Here is a 16,882-nt window from a genome sequence, read left to right as displayed (position 1 = left end):
AATACGGCGGTAAGAATCATTATTATTTTGCTACAATTGCTGGAAATAAATTCCATTCTTTGGGAATAAAACCGACCAATGAATGAATTCATTTAAAATGTGAGATAGAACAGCAGCTATTAAAGATTAGCAGCTATTGAAGAGACACCAATATAAAAAGAAACAGGGATACATAATCAAGCCTGAAATGTGCAGGTTACAATTTTAGGATAAAAGTATGTAATTCTAACTAAATTTCTAGAATTGTTAACCTTTTATCTTGTGTGCAATAGCAATTTAAACTAGCTTAATAATTGTAGTAATTTATATTACTATTACTAGCCAGATCAGAAACTTGAGCTAGCTTAAAATGATGTCATTACCATTACACAATTCCAATCACGTCTTCAATATGAGAAAAAATGGGTGAGGAAGATTCTAGTTCCTATCGACGTTGCCAAACGTTCTCGAAATCTCGATCACACTTGCCTGGAAACTGAGAAGTGCAAACCATCCAGCTTGATTTACTCATAAACACACAAGAAACCGTCTTGATGTTTAATTAAACATTCACTTAAACAGGTTTAGAAAGATTTTAATTGTAACATTATTAACTTCACAGATACTGTACATTTCCTATTTAACCTAATTAATTCAAAAAGTTTTCAGAATTTGAAAAATGAGAGATTTCTTTGGCAACGCGAAACATGTCCGTTTAAACGGCGCGTTTAAATTTGAAACATTTGAATTTTGAGAGTTCATTTGTAATTGGATGGGGGAAGTGATGTTTCTCAGATGGACTGTACTGTACTGTACATGTGCTAAAAAGATTCACAGCAAAGTAACATTTACAATCATGCAAACAGGTTTATGCCCACTAGTAGCAGATTGGGTAAAACCACTTAACACTGGTAGTTGGTCGTGGGTTCACGCCCAGCCAACGGGCTGGCCAGGTGGATTTTTCCGGGTTTTATTCACGTTAGTAACACCTAAATGGGGTCAGTTTCCATACAAAGCCTCTTTGGCAGATTGCTTACATGTCTCGTTGCCATAAACAAATAATCCAAACCAAACAAAGAAGCACTTGTTTAGCCAAAAAACAAAATGGTCAAATCTGCAAAACATGCAGTGAAAATCTAACTGTGCATAATTTATTCGCGTTTTTACAACCTTAATATAAGAGAAATTGTGTTTATACTTAGGTTTTTTAACATAGAATTTACAAAAAAAAACATGCACATGCATGAAAATCCGACCCTTAATTATAAATCCCGTATAAAATTCTAGACACAACACACTTTAAATATAAAAGACTTTATTAAATTTTACTGAAATATCTACAAATTATAATTATTATAGTTTCTAGCCGTATTCACTCAAATCAACTGAAACGTTTCTTTTCAACTCTTTCTTTCTTGTGCACACTATGGGGCCTTTTTTCCAAATCTACCGTGGGTTCGGCCAGGCTCACAACAGTGCCTGGGACGAATCACCATCCGAATATACTGGCCAGACTCGATCCCGGATGCTCCGGAGCATTAGGTTGACCACTTAATCGCCTGGTCCATAAAACTGAAAAATAATTATGACGATGATAGCATAATATCTTAGATACTAATGATGCTAATTTAGCACATTGAAACCTGTATAAACCGGAATCGCACGATACCGAATATTTTTTCCTGTTACAAGTAGCATTACTTACAAGTTTTTGATGATTAATTTTTTAGTATTCATTCTCTAAAGCACTGTTGATCCCTCACAAAGAAGTAAATTTTTCTAAAAACATGTAAACCATTAAACAACGGACACGGGCGACAACACAAAAAATTTGGCTATTTTTTGGCGGTAATTTCGTATGAATATTAGAAGGCAACGTTTAAGAAAATGGCCGCTGTTACCAGGTAACGTGGTTGGAAAGTGGTTGTTATTGCAGCTTCATCTGTAATATAAAATTAAAAGTTTCAGTGTTATTTTAAGAAAATTCTTTTAATTTATTTGCTAATTTAATTAATGCTATAATAATTAACATTTTTAAATTATTAAATAAAAATATTTTTTGAAAAACAACCTCCACTTGAAAGTCCTCCAGCTTTAATAAAAGTTAAAAATTGCCATATTTTTTGCTAATTAAAATAAATTTGAAATTTTTATACTTTTTGATAAATTTAACACAATTTTCAACAAGTTAATTAAGATAATTTATCATAAAAGCATTTTTTAAAATACATTTTTATGTTACAATTTTTCTATAAACAGATAAAATTTATCTACTTTTCTTTTTCTTTTAAAATATTTTAAAATTTAATTACATTCAAATATTTATTTTTAAACATTTCTTTTTATGCTGATAACTGTTTTCATGCACAATGGATCAATAGAGGTTGACGTTCTTATAATTTCAGAATTGTAATGTGTCGTCATCTGTTGGACAAGCTACAAACTATATAAATATTATAATTTCTATTTTAATTGTCACTTTTTTCTTTGTAAAATTAATTATTATTCATTAAAATGGAGTTAATGCTATTATTTTATTTGTTAATGATTTTTTACAAAATTATTATTATATTATATTCGAATTTTTCTTTTTTAATATACTTGGTGCCATCTGTTGATAAGATGTGAAGTTTGTAAATAAATTAATAAATTTTATCATCACACATGTAAAAAATAATTAAAAGCTTTTATATTAAAAATAATAATAATTAAATTTTGAAAAGTAATTTAATAAAAATTAAACAGCTTCTTTTTCTATTTTAATAAAATATTTTTAGAATTTTAAATTTATATTTTCGAAATATACATCAATTTTTTCTTCTTATTCGAAGATTTCTAATAAAATTATATTACTTAAGTAATTTTAACTTATGTATTTTTGCCTATATCTGATAATTTTTAATATGTGACGTAAAAAAATACATTTTAAATATTAAATTAATTTAAATACCTTAAGGAATTCAGTAAAACTTTTACATTAAAATAAAATTAATTTTTACTTTCTCGTAAGTTTTTAATTTTTCGAATTAAAAAAAGTTTAAATTAATTTTTAAAATAAATAAAGAAATAAAATAAAAATTAAAAAACTTTCTAAATTATATTGCCATCTATTGGAAAAGTAGGAAACTACACACAGTGCTGTCAATTTCGCCTCTTTTAAAAAAACCCGACGTTTATTACACAACAATCGAGTCGACGTCACGCCAAACACGTAATAATTAAAAAGTTTCAAGGTCAGAAGATAATTATTACCTAGAAAATGCCGGCGAAATCCTTAGATGAGTAAAGACAAGGGAGAGATCTAAACGTACGCCATATTAACTTGACCCAGAGCATTATGGGATCGACAGAAACGGACAGACGTTATTGGTCGACGATTATTTGCAATTGGATTTTTATTTATGCACGCGGCGCGCTCTTTCCTACTTTTTCTCCCCTCCCCTTTCCTCCAACATTTGTCGGACCAATCTAATAAAAGGTTTACTGCGCAGCGCCAATGTCCATATATCAGTACAGATAATGAGAATTTCCTTCGCATTATCGTGAGACTAATAACTAAGATTATCTCCTTTGTTGAGAGTATAACACTATAGTGTTACGTTGTACAAAACTGAAGATTGTGTAGGGAGTTTATAAAATTATTTAAGCGCGCGCAAGAATTTTTTAACCCATCCAAGGAACACCACCGGTTGAGGGATAGTAGGAGTTGTGTGTCTATAGAAATACATACAGTATATATATAAAGATATATATATTTATCTATATATATATATATATATCTTTATATATATATATATATACATATATATATAAAAGGAAGGGGAGATGGGGGTAGTCGACCTTGCAGATGTACGCCTGCTTCGACCTGTCATGCGGTAGTAGCATGTGTGCTCTCCTGTGGTGAGGCAGGCTCTGGTTGTAGTGGTGTGTGAATTGATATGTCCATGACATTTCCGCAGTTTGTAGGATCTGCTTGTGGTCAACACGGCCCTTATACATTCTATAAGGCGTTCAAGTACCAGAAGTTAGGAAAAAGCAGGATTTTGACTCTAGGAGAGTTTTTCTTTGTCAGGATATCGCCCAATGAGGATCCGTGTATTGGTGAACTTCATTTGTTATGGGAGGACCGTCACCGGGATCAAGTGCTATCGAGTATGCGATTGTACTTCCTACCGGAACAAACACCGGAAGGTAGATTATCACATCATGGTCAGGTAAGGTTTATCATTAATGGATTGGTTAATTCGTTTACGCGCATTTTTTTTCTCTTCCATTGTGTGCTGTTGTGTTTCCCCACCTCTTCTGTGTGTTTTTTTTTTACTTTTTTGGTATTTTTATTTTCGCGTTTGCTCACTTGGAGGGCGTGATGTTCGTACGGGATACTTCGTCGAGTGGTTTCGAGATTCTGATAATAAGTTGGGGTTGCGCTTGTAAGTAGTGTTAAAATAAATAACTGTGACGTTAAAGAGTTCGCGGCGTTCATAAAAAAAATTGCCAGGAAAAATAAAAAATAAGGGTAGAGTCGCGTGAAAATTAGTGTTGAAAGTAATGGTATATAAAGTAGATTTACCGAAAAAAAATTAATTCCTGATAATTTATATTTTTTGAAATTAAGTTAAATTTTATTTTGCTTTTGTACCTTAATAAATTTACAATTATAATTAACATTATTAAAATTATAATAGTAATTAAGTATGCCAGTTTTTTTTTATTTTATAATTATTCAACTGACGAAAAAATAAATAAATAAATACGCGAAAATTTCCGATTTTCGTCAGTTGTTTATGAATATATTATTGGCATTTATCCAGATTTTACGCTAGTAATAATAAATTTACGTTGTGTAAAAGTCGTTTAATTCTGTTTTAAAAATTAATTTACCTTATTTAATTTTAAATTATTTTAATTATAAATATAAATAAGTAAATTTCAAACGCGTAAAACCGCAGTTTTTTTAAAGGATCGTTAAGAAAAAATAAATAAATAAAATAAATTAAAGTGAATTTTTAAAAAAAATAAATTAAAATTTTAAAATGTTTTACCGGGAATTTAACTTTATATTCACATTAAAACCATTAAGTGTGACGTGAAAGAAAGAAAAAAAAAGTAGGAGGGGGAGTATATCAGATGCTACACAAGTATTTATGATAATGTATACTTTTATGTAGTGTATGATAATTAGTTTCTGGTGATTTTTATCACGTTTCGATTATCTCTTGTAGATAAAAGTAAGTCTTTTATGTACGTTAGGGATGTCGAAGTAAGATTTAGTAGGGAGTATCAGTCAGTTGCGATACTTATACGATAATAAATGTTGCCGCGATAACATCGTCTTCTCCTATTCATCCTTAAATCTGATTACTTGGGGAAGGAACAGATTTTGATGTTCTTAAATATTTGTTTTCTCAACTGTGCCCGAACGAATGTCTTCCTCTTTGTTGACGGATCATTGATTAAATCCTATAAATCTGACTTAGAACGGAAAGGAGCGTAGAAGAATGCGTCATTCACGTGATTCGAATTTAATATTTTATTATTATTTTTCACTCATTCTTCAAGTGTTTATTATTGTTATAAATTAGTTAAAATCGCTCATATTTTACTAGAATTTTTTTAAAAAAAATTAATTTTAAATGTGGGGTTGTGTTTTATAACTGGTGTTTTTAGTAAATTTCTGGTGTATTGTTTTATTTTAAAAATAACGATTTTACAGTAGAAATCAACAATACTTTATCGAATTTTAGTTGCAATTACAGCAAAATAAAACAAATATTTAATAATAAATTTAAAAAAAAAGGGAAGGTGGTGTTTTGTAAATTTAAATTACGTTTTCGTTCATTTATTATTTATTATTTCGTGGTAAGAATCATTAAAAGGTTATTTATTCAGTTAGTTCTGTGTTGTTTCACTTTAAATGTATTTAATGAATAAAAAATTGGGTGGTGATTACGCGTGATTTACTTGATTCCGGCTGATTTTTTCCCCCTCTTCCCCTTTTTTCTCCTATGGTTTTGATGAAATGAAAATAACATTTCTTGTAGCAGAATCTACAATCATGTGATCGAAGGTTTGTCATTCGATTGAAAACCGCTGAAGTAGAATCGTTATTTTGTTGGGTGAATCACGCGATCGAAACTGAAACAAATTGACTCCTCTTGTGAATTACGTGATATTGCTGCCATTTTTTTTTCTTTTCTTTTGTACGTTACTGTTGGGTACGATAGACTTTTAAAAAAAGAAACAAAAATAAAATTATCCTGTGGGTCGTGTTACAGTTTAATTTCCTGTTAAACAAAAATAAAAAATAAAAAAATACAGTAAAAAAAATTTAACTTTTTCAGCAGCACGTGATTTGATTTGTTTTTTAAAATAAATTTAAACAATAGAGTCACGTGACTGGGGAATATTTTTTTCTTTTCTTGGAGCAAATGTAAAAATATGTTCGTTAGAGGTATTGAAATGGGCACGTGATTGCGGGATGGTCGCGTGCGGCAATTAATACAAAAGTTTAAGAAAGTGTCTGGAGGATCACGTGATTTTCGTTTAGCTCCTGGTAACTTATCGCTCTTAATGATTTTTTAAAGAGCCGTTAGAGACAACAGGGATAAACTATTATAATAATAAATGTATCCAATAATTGGATTCACAAAGTAAAATATTGATTAAACCAAACGAGGAGAATAATAATGTTTCTCCTCTCTCTTAAATACTACCAACTTAACAAAACTTTTACAGTTATTACGTCATTATTTTCTAGGAGAGGAGAGGATTATTGTGTAAAATCTTCTTTTATTACTTTATCTCGAAAACGTTAATAAAACATTTTTCAAAAGAATTTATACAGCATTTAAAGGATTAATCGAGAATTATATATAATAGAGTTATTGTAAACTCGGAAAGAATAATTTTCTGCTTAGCAACGTCAATGTACAGTACTTTTTCCCCGTCAGTGACGTATTCAAACTCGACCTTCCCCCCTTTGCGTGATTTGTTAGGTTCGGAATTATTGGTTCGCTTACCGGAATCACGTGATATCATAATCGAAAGTGGCAAGTGAAGCTGATTTTAACAAAATCACGTTAAGCGTACGGCTTGTTAACGCGACCTCGGTTGGGGGGTTATTAAAATCACGTGACCGTGCCGAATATCTGTGTCACGTAACGGTCAATTTTCTTTTTTTTTTTTTTTCACTTATTTGCCGATAGGTAGCAAATCACACGAACTTAACGATTCGCCTCCATTATTCGTGAGAGGAAATATCTTCAAATCTTGTGTCCCCCCTCTACTTCTCCTGAGGAGATCAATTTAGTTATTGTAACAAATTGTCCCTGTCTATCGTCAGGTGCGATAATGGGTTATCCTGGGGGGTGAGTAGAATAGAAGATGTACTCGAGATCAGTTATTAAAAAAAGACTTACAGTTTTAATAACAAAATAGGGTTCTGTAATACAACTGTACGTATTTATTATTATTTTTTCTCTCCATCTGTTTTGAAAAGATTTCTGTTTTTTTCTTATTGTAACAGACTTTTCTTATCCATTGCTGTGTGCAGTGGTGCGTTAGTGAATTGTTTTCTGACCAAGTCAGTTGTCCTGGGGTTAGATGCAATAATTGATTCACTTCAGATCAAATGTGGCAAAAGGTTCATTAGTCTTCTTTAATCTAAATCATTGTCGGGCATTCATATATTATGTCTTCACCGTATATAAATCGATTTCGGGTAGGTACAATTAACCTATATACTGTAATTCAAATATAAAAACAATACCTCTTCTCATCTGAGCTCGAGAACAGAGGAAGAAAGATTGAATTGTTTTTTTCAATCTGAAGCACTTAAGAGGGGAACCATTTTGTACCATGTAACACCCATTGAAGTCCACGTGCAATAACACGTTCTGGGGATAAAGTTGTTGTAAGTTTATCCCCAGTATGATCAGGTGCTTCTTTGATCAACCACACGAACAGATTGCCTCCAGGTCTGGTGCAGTAACAGAATTTCGAGACCAGGTGCACAGACGATTGCACCCCTTTTTTTTGGTATGTATGGTATGTATAATTATTAAAAGTGTTTTCCTAATAACAAGGGTGTAGTTGGAGACACGAGACCACAACGTAACAGAAGTACAGCACATTAATGTAATAGATTTTTTTTTTAAAAATGGATGAATTTGTAAGGAAAACATAGCATTTGTGTATTAATATAGTAACAGAACAAGAAAATGCTCATTTAGAATAAATCGATATCAGAGAAACAATTAGTACCATTGCCATTGCAAGAATCGGAACGTACAGGAAATGATAATGTGGTAGCACTTTATCAAATTGAGTTAATCATCTAAAACTTGTAAATGTTTAGCAGTCGTAATATGCTATTGCTCGTCCCACTGTTACAGTAACAAAGTCATGTGATTATATTAAGGAAGGGGAGAAAAAAATTCTTCTGTATGTAATGAATGGAATCGATTCTGTACTTTAATGATGTAAAAATCTAATTTTGCAACTGAATAAATACGTTAAGGATATTTATCGATCATGTGATTGGTATTATGTCTTCCATGTGCTTTACTCTCTAATTTAATATATTTCTATTTAACTATCTGATGGGTTCACTTTCGATAATAGGTTTTATTTTATTTTATTTTCTGTTTTTGCTTTTCCGGTTGGTTTATATAACAGAAGCGATTAGTCAAATAAAAGATCCCCAAGATTTTTATATTTTTGGACTAGGAGGACCTTGAAATGTGGATAAATGCAACTAAGTTGGGGTTTTTATTTTTCTATATATGAGGATATTGCTGTAGGTGGTACCCAATTTGAAGCTTAATAACTCCTGTATCTTTTATCGAAATTTTCTGAAATTTTGCAGGGAGGTTTGAGCATTAGGGAAAACTGTTTTTAGAAATATTCGATAAAATCGGACCATTGGTTCGAGAGATATAGCCCCACCCCGTTAAAATCTTTTGAACCAATCTGAAGGCTAAAAAAGTAATGGTAGCAATTATTAGGGATAAAAATAAATAGTTACGTAGCCATCATTTTAAAATAATAAATTATATTTTTTAACCTTTATTTTTTATAATTCTCTGCGGTTTTCGTTTAAAGACTCGTAGAAATTGAATATTTTAAAGTCTCTAAATGCCTACAGACAGGGTATATCGATGATATTTTTGTCGTTATAGTATCATTACACTCGAGTGACAATACTAAAATCACTACAATACAATGGAAAAATTGGAAAACAATTAGTTTTGTTGTGTCACAAAAGTTTACACTGTACTTTAATTCTCTTATAGTGATAAAACTTAGGATTTATACACAATTTATACGTCTGTCTGTCTGTACATCTAAACTCATGAAAAATGTACTTCCATACTAATAAATCTCATTAATTCGTACAGTTATCTTTATAAAAGTAAAGTATTTTTTTAAAAAAATATTAAAGTTTATAAATAAAGTAAAAGAATTAAATCGTTATATATTTTCGATAGAACATTAAGACATGGACCAATAAAATACCCTTGTGACCACTTCAAAAAAAAAAAAAAAAACTTTCAAGTATTGATACTGTGTAGGAGTACTCAATAGAATGAAAGGAGAAAGAATAAATTGAAGATACGTTCCCAGTTGAAAAATAAAGGAAAAGAAAATATTTTACTGCTTCTGTAATCCATAGTCGACTTTCACAAGAGGAAAAAGATAGCCTATTATTCCATCTTAGTACTGTTGCACTACTTTAATACATGCAGCACACGTGTTGTTCACTGAATTTGTAACTTCTTTTTATATTAGTTCCTTTCAAACTGGATAAACGACAATTCGGTTATAGTTGCCCTGCATTATAAAATAACAAATAAAATCCCAGTTGTATGATTCATTTATAAAAAAAAATATTTAATAACTTTTTATTAATGTTTCCTTTATACCTAGACTTTTTTTAAAAACATTTTAAGTGAACAATTATAATTTTTTATTGCTTAAATACTTAAATTAATTTATAAACTTTTCTATAATGAATATAATAAAATTTAGCAGGAGGAAAAATAATTTTTTTTTTTTTACATATTTAAATAAAGAATTATTTAAAGAATTAATTTAATTATAAATTATTCTAAGTATAAAAGAGCATTATTTTAAATCAATAGTTCTTAAAATAATTTATTTAAAACTTTATTTTTATTCAAGAGTGATGAATATTCAAGGATGATATAATGATTTAATTAAAAATTTATAAGTAAAAATATATTAAATCATTAATTAAGTATCATATAAATCTAATTAAATAAATAAATAAATATATATGTGAATACTTTAATTAATGGTAAAATATATTAAAATATATAAATAAACTTTAATTTAATAATTTATTTTTCTTTTTTACTTAATAAAATAATAAATAATCTAAATTTTAAACCGCCATTTTCTTTTTTTCTTTTTTTTTATGCGTTTGAACAGTAAGTCTGTCTGTCTACTTTATTATTCTTTTAATACTTGTTTGTTAAGAAATTACAGTATTTAATTAGGTTTTAACATAAGTTTAATAAATAATTTAGGAGGAGATAAACAAAATAAATTGATTTTTTTCACTAAAAATATAAATAATAAAATTTTTAAACACATGTAAGAAACTTTGTTCTGTATAAATAAAAATAGTTGGAGAGTTGATAAATATTGAAAGATGTGATAAATTATTGAAAAATATATATTTTATATAGAAAGAAAGTATTAAATTATTTAACTAAATATTAAATTACACAGCTTAACGTATGTTAGATCAATATTTTTTTTTTTTAATCTTTATTTTCCAATAGTTGAAAATAAAGCGATAAATAAATTCTGATTTTGTACAAATAAAAAATTAAAATTTAATTTATTAAGTAATAATTATTTAATTTTATTAATGCCTTTAAAAAAAGTAGCATTTAAGTTATTAACTGCTATTTTTTTATTAGAAGATCGTTCTTTAAAGAGGATAAATGTACTAAGATTTGACACTGATATTTATTACTTAAAATATAAAAAATAATAAAAGAAAAAGAAATAATAAATTAGAGGAAAAAATTCTCTAGAAACTATAAAGAAATATGATGAAATATCAAGAGTTTCAAATCCAGAAGTGCAGGTTACAACTTTGGGCGGAGTTTAACAGGTTTAAACTCCGCCACACGAAAATGATTTATATCCTAGTGATATAGATCTTACTGATCAATATCAATGTGCGCTCTCTATTATATTAAGTCTAAGCTCAGTGATCTGTCAATAATAGCAGAAAGCCACATTCAGAAAATTTGGTAACTATATTTCGAAGTCATAGGATGATTCAGTATATAGATACAGTATTATTTATCTATCTGTAGATTATAATTTAAGTACTGTCTTTTGTTATAAATCATACCTTCAACCGAGATTTATATATATTAAGATAGTAAAAATGTCTTTAAAAAATTAATTAATTAAGTTATTTGTTTTTTAAACACGTATTCAAACCACTTCTTTTCTTATACGAGAATTTAGTAAACAGAAACGTGGTACGCAATTTTACTAAGAATTTCCAACATCGAACAATGAAAAAAAAAATCGATGAAAGTAACATAATTTAATTAAAAAAGAAGGGAATTTTTGGTATAAATTTATCGTTATTTAAATTATTATTTTATATTTATGTAATGAGGATAAACGAGGAAAGTTTATCAAGCGAACAATTAAATTTCTGTTAGATCTTTCATATTAATGTTGTTATTTAATTCTTTAATATATATAATAGCAACTCCTTGTTAGAGCTCGATTTCAGTGAGATTGCAGGGATACCATTTATGAGATCGATTTTATTGATTTAACAGTTTTCGACCCCCCCTCCCTGCAATTCACTACACGCAAAGAGCAGGGGGGTTGAAAACTTTCAATCAATTCTTATCGCAATGAACTAAGAGGATGAGGAAAACGAAAAGAGGAAAAAGGAAAGAAAAGAAGAAAAATTAAATTACAACTTAAAACAATTTTAAAATTTAAAATAAAACATATTTAATGAATAAATAATTATTTTATTTTGGAAAATAAAAAATTGTAAAGGTGCAGATAATTGATAACAACAGATAAGTAATGAAAAATTTTCGAACTTCAAAGGAGATGATTTTGTTTGATAAAAATAAAGTAAAAGTATCAATGAAGTGGAATGTATAATTAGTTTTTAGATTTTATTCAATTAGTTGCAATTGAAATGCAATTTTGCTATTTCTCATTATCACTTTAATTTAACTTTGTTTGAATAACTTTGAAGTCAGTCGTAACATCCACTTTAACTCTACTACTAAGATGATAAGAAGAAAAATACACGAGTGAACAAATGATAGTAAATCTTCGCTATATAAAGCAGTAATTTCCGAATTAGGGTAATATTTTTAGAAATATTTCTAGCAATTGAATGTATTTCGTGTTAATCTGATAGATAAAATACATCCATCAATTCATTTTTATGCGATAAAGACCTCGAAAGATCGCAGTTATTAATCTAGAAAACGTTCTTAAAAATAGAATTTAAATCGATGTAAAGTGTTGTTAAAGGAATTGAATGTTATAAAAATTTATGGAAAAATTTAACATCATATAATTTACATTATTCAATTACATTTCAAGTCATTTCTCTTACATTTTTAACTTTGTTTTAGGTACGTGTGTATTTTTATTGAACACATTTTAAATTTTTCTTCCCTGTTTTTTTTTCTTTATAATGAATAATTTAATTTTCTGATAAAAGAATAAATTGTTTCGAAACGTTATTATTTTCTATATTATAAAATTAAATTAATTTTATCTCATTGAATAACGTAGAAATGAGTCACCATCCTTACCTTTTATATTTATATTATTTTTCTCCGTTCAGAAATACCAAAAAAAAATAATAATAAATAAGTAAATAAAATAAAATAAGTTTTTAAATTTAGAAATATTTTCTATAAAAAGTAATATGTCAAATGTTAAAATCAATACGTGCCAAGTTTAGTACACATGTTAGAGATATGGTAGACATCTGAATTCGAATATACTTATATATATATATATATATATGTATTTCTTTCTTATCAAAAACTGTATTTTACTAGACCAAAAAATATATTATTTAATGGAATCGTTTGCGAAATTTTTATTGATGGTCATCATTCAATTCAGTAAATTCGCTGTTTTTATTTATTCTTGAAGTTCGAAACAATTCAGTAAAAATATCGAACTAGATAAGTTTCTACAGTGTTGGAAAAAGAAAATCGTTTTTCTCGAGTAAACATTTATCATTGATCAAAGCTACTTTCATCTTTTATTCGACGACATTTTTGTAGTTACTTTTTTCTTTTCCTTTTCTCTTATTTTCCCCCCTAGAATCTATTTGTTTAAAATATATTTTATTTATTTTATTTATCTTTTCACGATTGTGAAACAATAAAATTAAATACGCGAAAGTCGTTTAACTGTAGTTTTAAATTAAATTTTTCTTCTTTTTAAAAATATATTTATTTATCTATCAGTTTAAAGGTGTATAATTAACGTTAAAAAGTTTTTAAATATGTTTACATTCGTACTTATATTATTATTAAATAAATAATTATTAATTATATTTATTTAGTTTTTTAACAATATAATTTAAATAGATTTTAATTAATTGTTTTTTTTTTCCGGAAATGATTTCTCCTCCGCTCTTTAATTGTAATTAATTTATTAAAATGGTGAAAAATGTATTGAATGAAATTATCTTTATTTTAGTTTATTTCTTCGAAAATAATAGTAAAATATTTTCTATATTATTACTATTTTTTATTCTCGCAAAAATTGATTTCTGTTATTGAATTTCTGTCATTGTTATACGTTATTAAAAGAAAGGTTTTAAAATTGAATAGAATCGAAGAAGAAAATAGAATTGTAGAAAATATACTTTTACATGAAATTGCATACAGACATTGTAATATTCTTCTCTTTTTATTTTATTTTATTTTATTTTTTTCCCTGTATGCACCAAAGAAATTATTTTTGCCTTTTGAAAATCTTTTTATAAATAAAAATTACATAAAAGACCTTTTTAAATGACTCTTCCATTGTTACATTGAAAATACTTTCATTGTGAATGAATTAAAAATGATTTAAAATAAGCTTCGTAAAGTAAAAATAACTTCATAAAATCTTAACTATTTACATTAAGTTTAACAAGCTGTAGAAAAATTAAAAATAATTATAAAATTTTAAAAAGAAAATTAAAATTTGTTCAGTCAATAAATGTAATTAATTACACCAGCTGGAGATGATTACTTAAATTATTTTTCTCAGATTAAAGATTTTTGTTAAGGGAAAAAGAAATTAATTTTGATCCTTTTGATTAAATTCAAATAATTATATATATATATATTATTAGTTATTGGTATATATCTGAGTTATTTCCTGTATTAGCTATAACAATATGCCTACATTTTTTTCTGTTATAAGAATATATATTTATTTCTATATTTATTACATAAATATATTATTTTCTTTGGTATATTAATTTATTATATTATACAATAATTCTATATAATTTTTTATGCAAATTAAGAATATAGATTCTTGATTAGTTTTGATATTAACTGCACCATTTTTTTTCTCTTCAATTTAATGCTGAATATATTGCAAAAATAATTCTTTTTATCTATACTTTTGTTTTTTATTATGAAAAGAGGAAATTTATTACATTATTTTTCTTTTCTTTCTTAAATAACTATTTGACTGACGATAAATAAATATATATGTATATATGCGTGACATTCTTTTATTTATATTTATAACCAAATACATGTATCACCGATATAATTTATCATTAGCCACATCTTTAAAAGAATATCATTTAAAAATATATTTATACTTTCTTCTCTTTCATCTTCTTCTTCTTAAATTTTTCAATTAAATTCAGTTTCTGTTAGCAATTTACTTTTAAGACGGTTCATTAAATAAATATCACGGTTGTTAAATTGATAATGAAAAATATCTCGTTATGTAGAGAAGAAAATGAAATTTCTCTTATCAGTAACAAAGAAATAGGATAAATTAAATTTAAAAAAATAAAAATACAAAAAAAAGTAATACCGGACTTTACAAAGGAAGAAACACGTTACTTTCTAACATATTATTATTATTTTTTTTTGCTTTTATTTTCACTTAATGATGCCCTTCAGGTTATGATTTTGATATTTGACTGATAATAAATCTACATTTAAGTTTATTAATATAACAAAACATTTTTATAATAATAATAATAATAATAGTAATAATAACTAATGAAAAGTCTTCTTTTAAATTTACTTTGTATAAGGGGGGACGACGAATGAGAGGGATTTTTATAAAACCCGTCGAGTCACGTGATTAATTGGTTAGTTGTAATAATAATTATCAAACTGTTCTGCATTACTCGATCGATTTTGCTTCGCTTCAACGTTTCGTTCTCGCATTTGATGTTATTATCGTTAATTATTTCATTAAATGTTTGTCATTTAATCGTGGAGTTTATTAGAGGTAATAATTAATGCCTTGAAGATCTTAGTTACGTGATGGAAATTTAAATATATATAAATATATATACGTGTATATATAGATATAAATATACGTTCTTTTCTAAACTTTAATTACGTATACAGTAATTGTAACTGTATATATGTGTATATATATATATATATATATATATATATATAGAGAGAGAGAGAGAGAGAGAAAGAGAGAGCCATAAAAGTTATTTAAATTTATCTTTAGAACATATCTCGGTGTATAAAAATAAATTTAATTTTTAAATTAATTAATTATTTATGATGATAATAAGTGTGGAAATAAAGTAAATTTTACTTTAAAAAATGCCATTAAATTTAACGTGTTTATGCGTAAAGTAATCAGCGGAGGATGTATAAAAAAAACTTATATTTTTATTTACAAGTTGATGCCATGAATTGCCATTGAATACTTCCTCAATTTAAATAAAACTAATGCAATTTAAACGAGTAGAAATATATCTATGTAATGGCCTCTTGATATCGTTTCCACCCGATATAGTGAACAATTTTTATTGGTGTTTATTTTTAATGTATATACTGAATGATTTAGTTTACTCCTTCGAAAGTTCACTATATCGAGAGCATACGGTGAAGTTAATGTTTATAATAAATTTCAGAAAACGGAAGAAATAAGAAAATTTAAAAAAAAACCAAAAAAACGGATGGATTGATATACAACGTAAACAACAAAGAAAGTTTTCTTTTTAGAATATAAAGAAATATACGCATATGAAATACGAAATATGAAAGAAAAATGAATTCTACTGAAACAAATATGTAGTATGTATATATAAGAAAAATAACATTTTATATACAGTGGACTCTCGATATAGTAAATACTCAACGGGCCGAGTAAATCATTCACTTTACCGAAAGTCTACACTATATAATACACAGAAAAAAATACAATAAAATAATAATAATTTCTACATAAAAAAAATTCAAAGACTTAATTACGAAATTTGTAATAGAAAAAATTTTTTTATATTATAATATAAAAAATAAAATAAAATAAAAAATCGGAAATAAAATTTTAACATTTATTTTTTAAATTATCGATATTGTTAGAAGTAAAAGAGAGAAAAATATGTACATTATCATTAATTATTTATTAGAAAAAAATTATATATATATATATATTAAATAGAAAGACTGATATTATAACAGTTATTACTTATTCATTTTTTGAATGAATACATCCATTTTATTGAATGGCAGACTTAATTTTGAGCGTTACATTTCTGAGTATTGATCTGTTCTACTGAATAACAAGCGTGTTCTGGGAGATACTGCAAAGCAGCCAAGCATGAAACACGTTGCTATGCAATATTAAATTGTTATTTGCTTGAATA

The 16,882-nt window shown here is 26.9% G+C and overlaps 1 protein-coding gene and 1 long non-coding RNA gene across 3 annotated transcripts in view; one reads left to right on the top strand and one right to left on the bottom strand.

Annotated features, from left to right (window-relative positions):
- Positions 1 to 1,277: 1,277 nt before the first annotated feature.
- LOC136973504 (uncharacterized) lies at positions 1,278 to 3,286 on the bottom strand. The gene is made up of 3 exons (XR_010880508.1): positions 3,232 to 3,286; positions 1,685 to 1,921; positions 1,278 to 1,551 (listed from the first exon to the last, which is right to left on the bottom strand). It is a non-coding gene; the product is annotated as an uncharacterized lncRNA (long non-coding RNA).
- Positions 3,287 to 3,815: 529 nt separating this feature from the next.
- LOC136973492 (uncharacterized) overlaps positions 3,816 to 16,882 on the top strand; it is a 183,927-nt gene continuing 170,860 nt past the window's right edge. Inside the window, exon 1 of one of the 2 annotated variants that reach the window (XM_067268222.1) lies at positions 3,816 to 4,193. In XM_067268222.1, coding sequence (XP_067124323.1) covers positions 3,918 to 4,193 — 276 coding nt within the window. In that variant the 5' untranslated portion in view covers positions 3,816 to 3,917. The remainder of the gene's footprint in view (positions 4,194 to 16,882) is intronic. The other variant, XM_067268223.1, reaches the window with a different exon arrangement.

Source organism: Centruroides vittatus, unplaced genomic scaffold (assembly GCF_030686945.1).
Source record: "Centruroides vittatus isolate TY-2023 unplaced genomic scaffold, ASM3068694v2 contig_318, whole genome shotgun sequence".
NCBI lineage: Eukaryota > Metazoa > Arthropoda > Arachnida > Scorpiones > Buthidae > Centruroides > Centruroides vittatus.
This window is presented reverse-complemented; position numbering and strand designations above follow the sequence as displayed.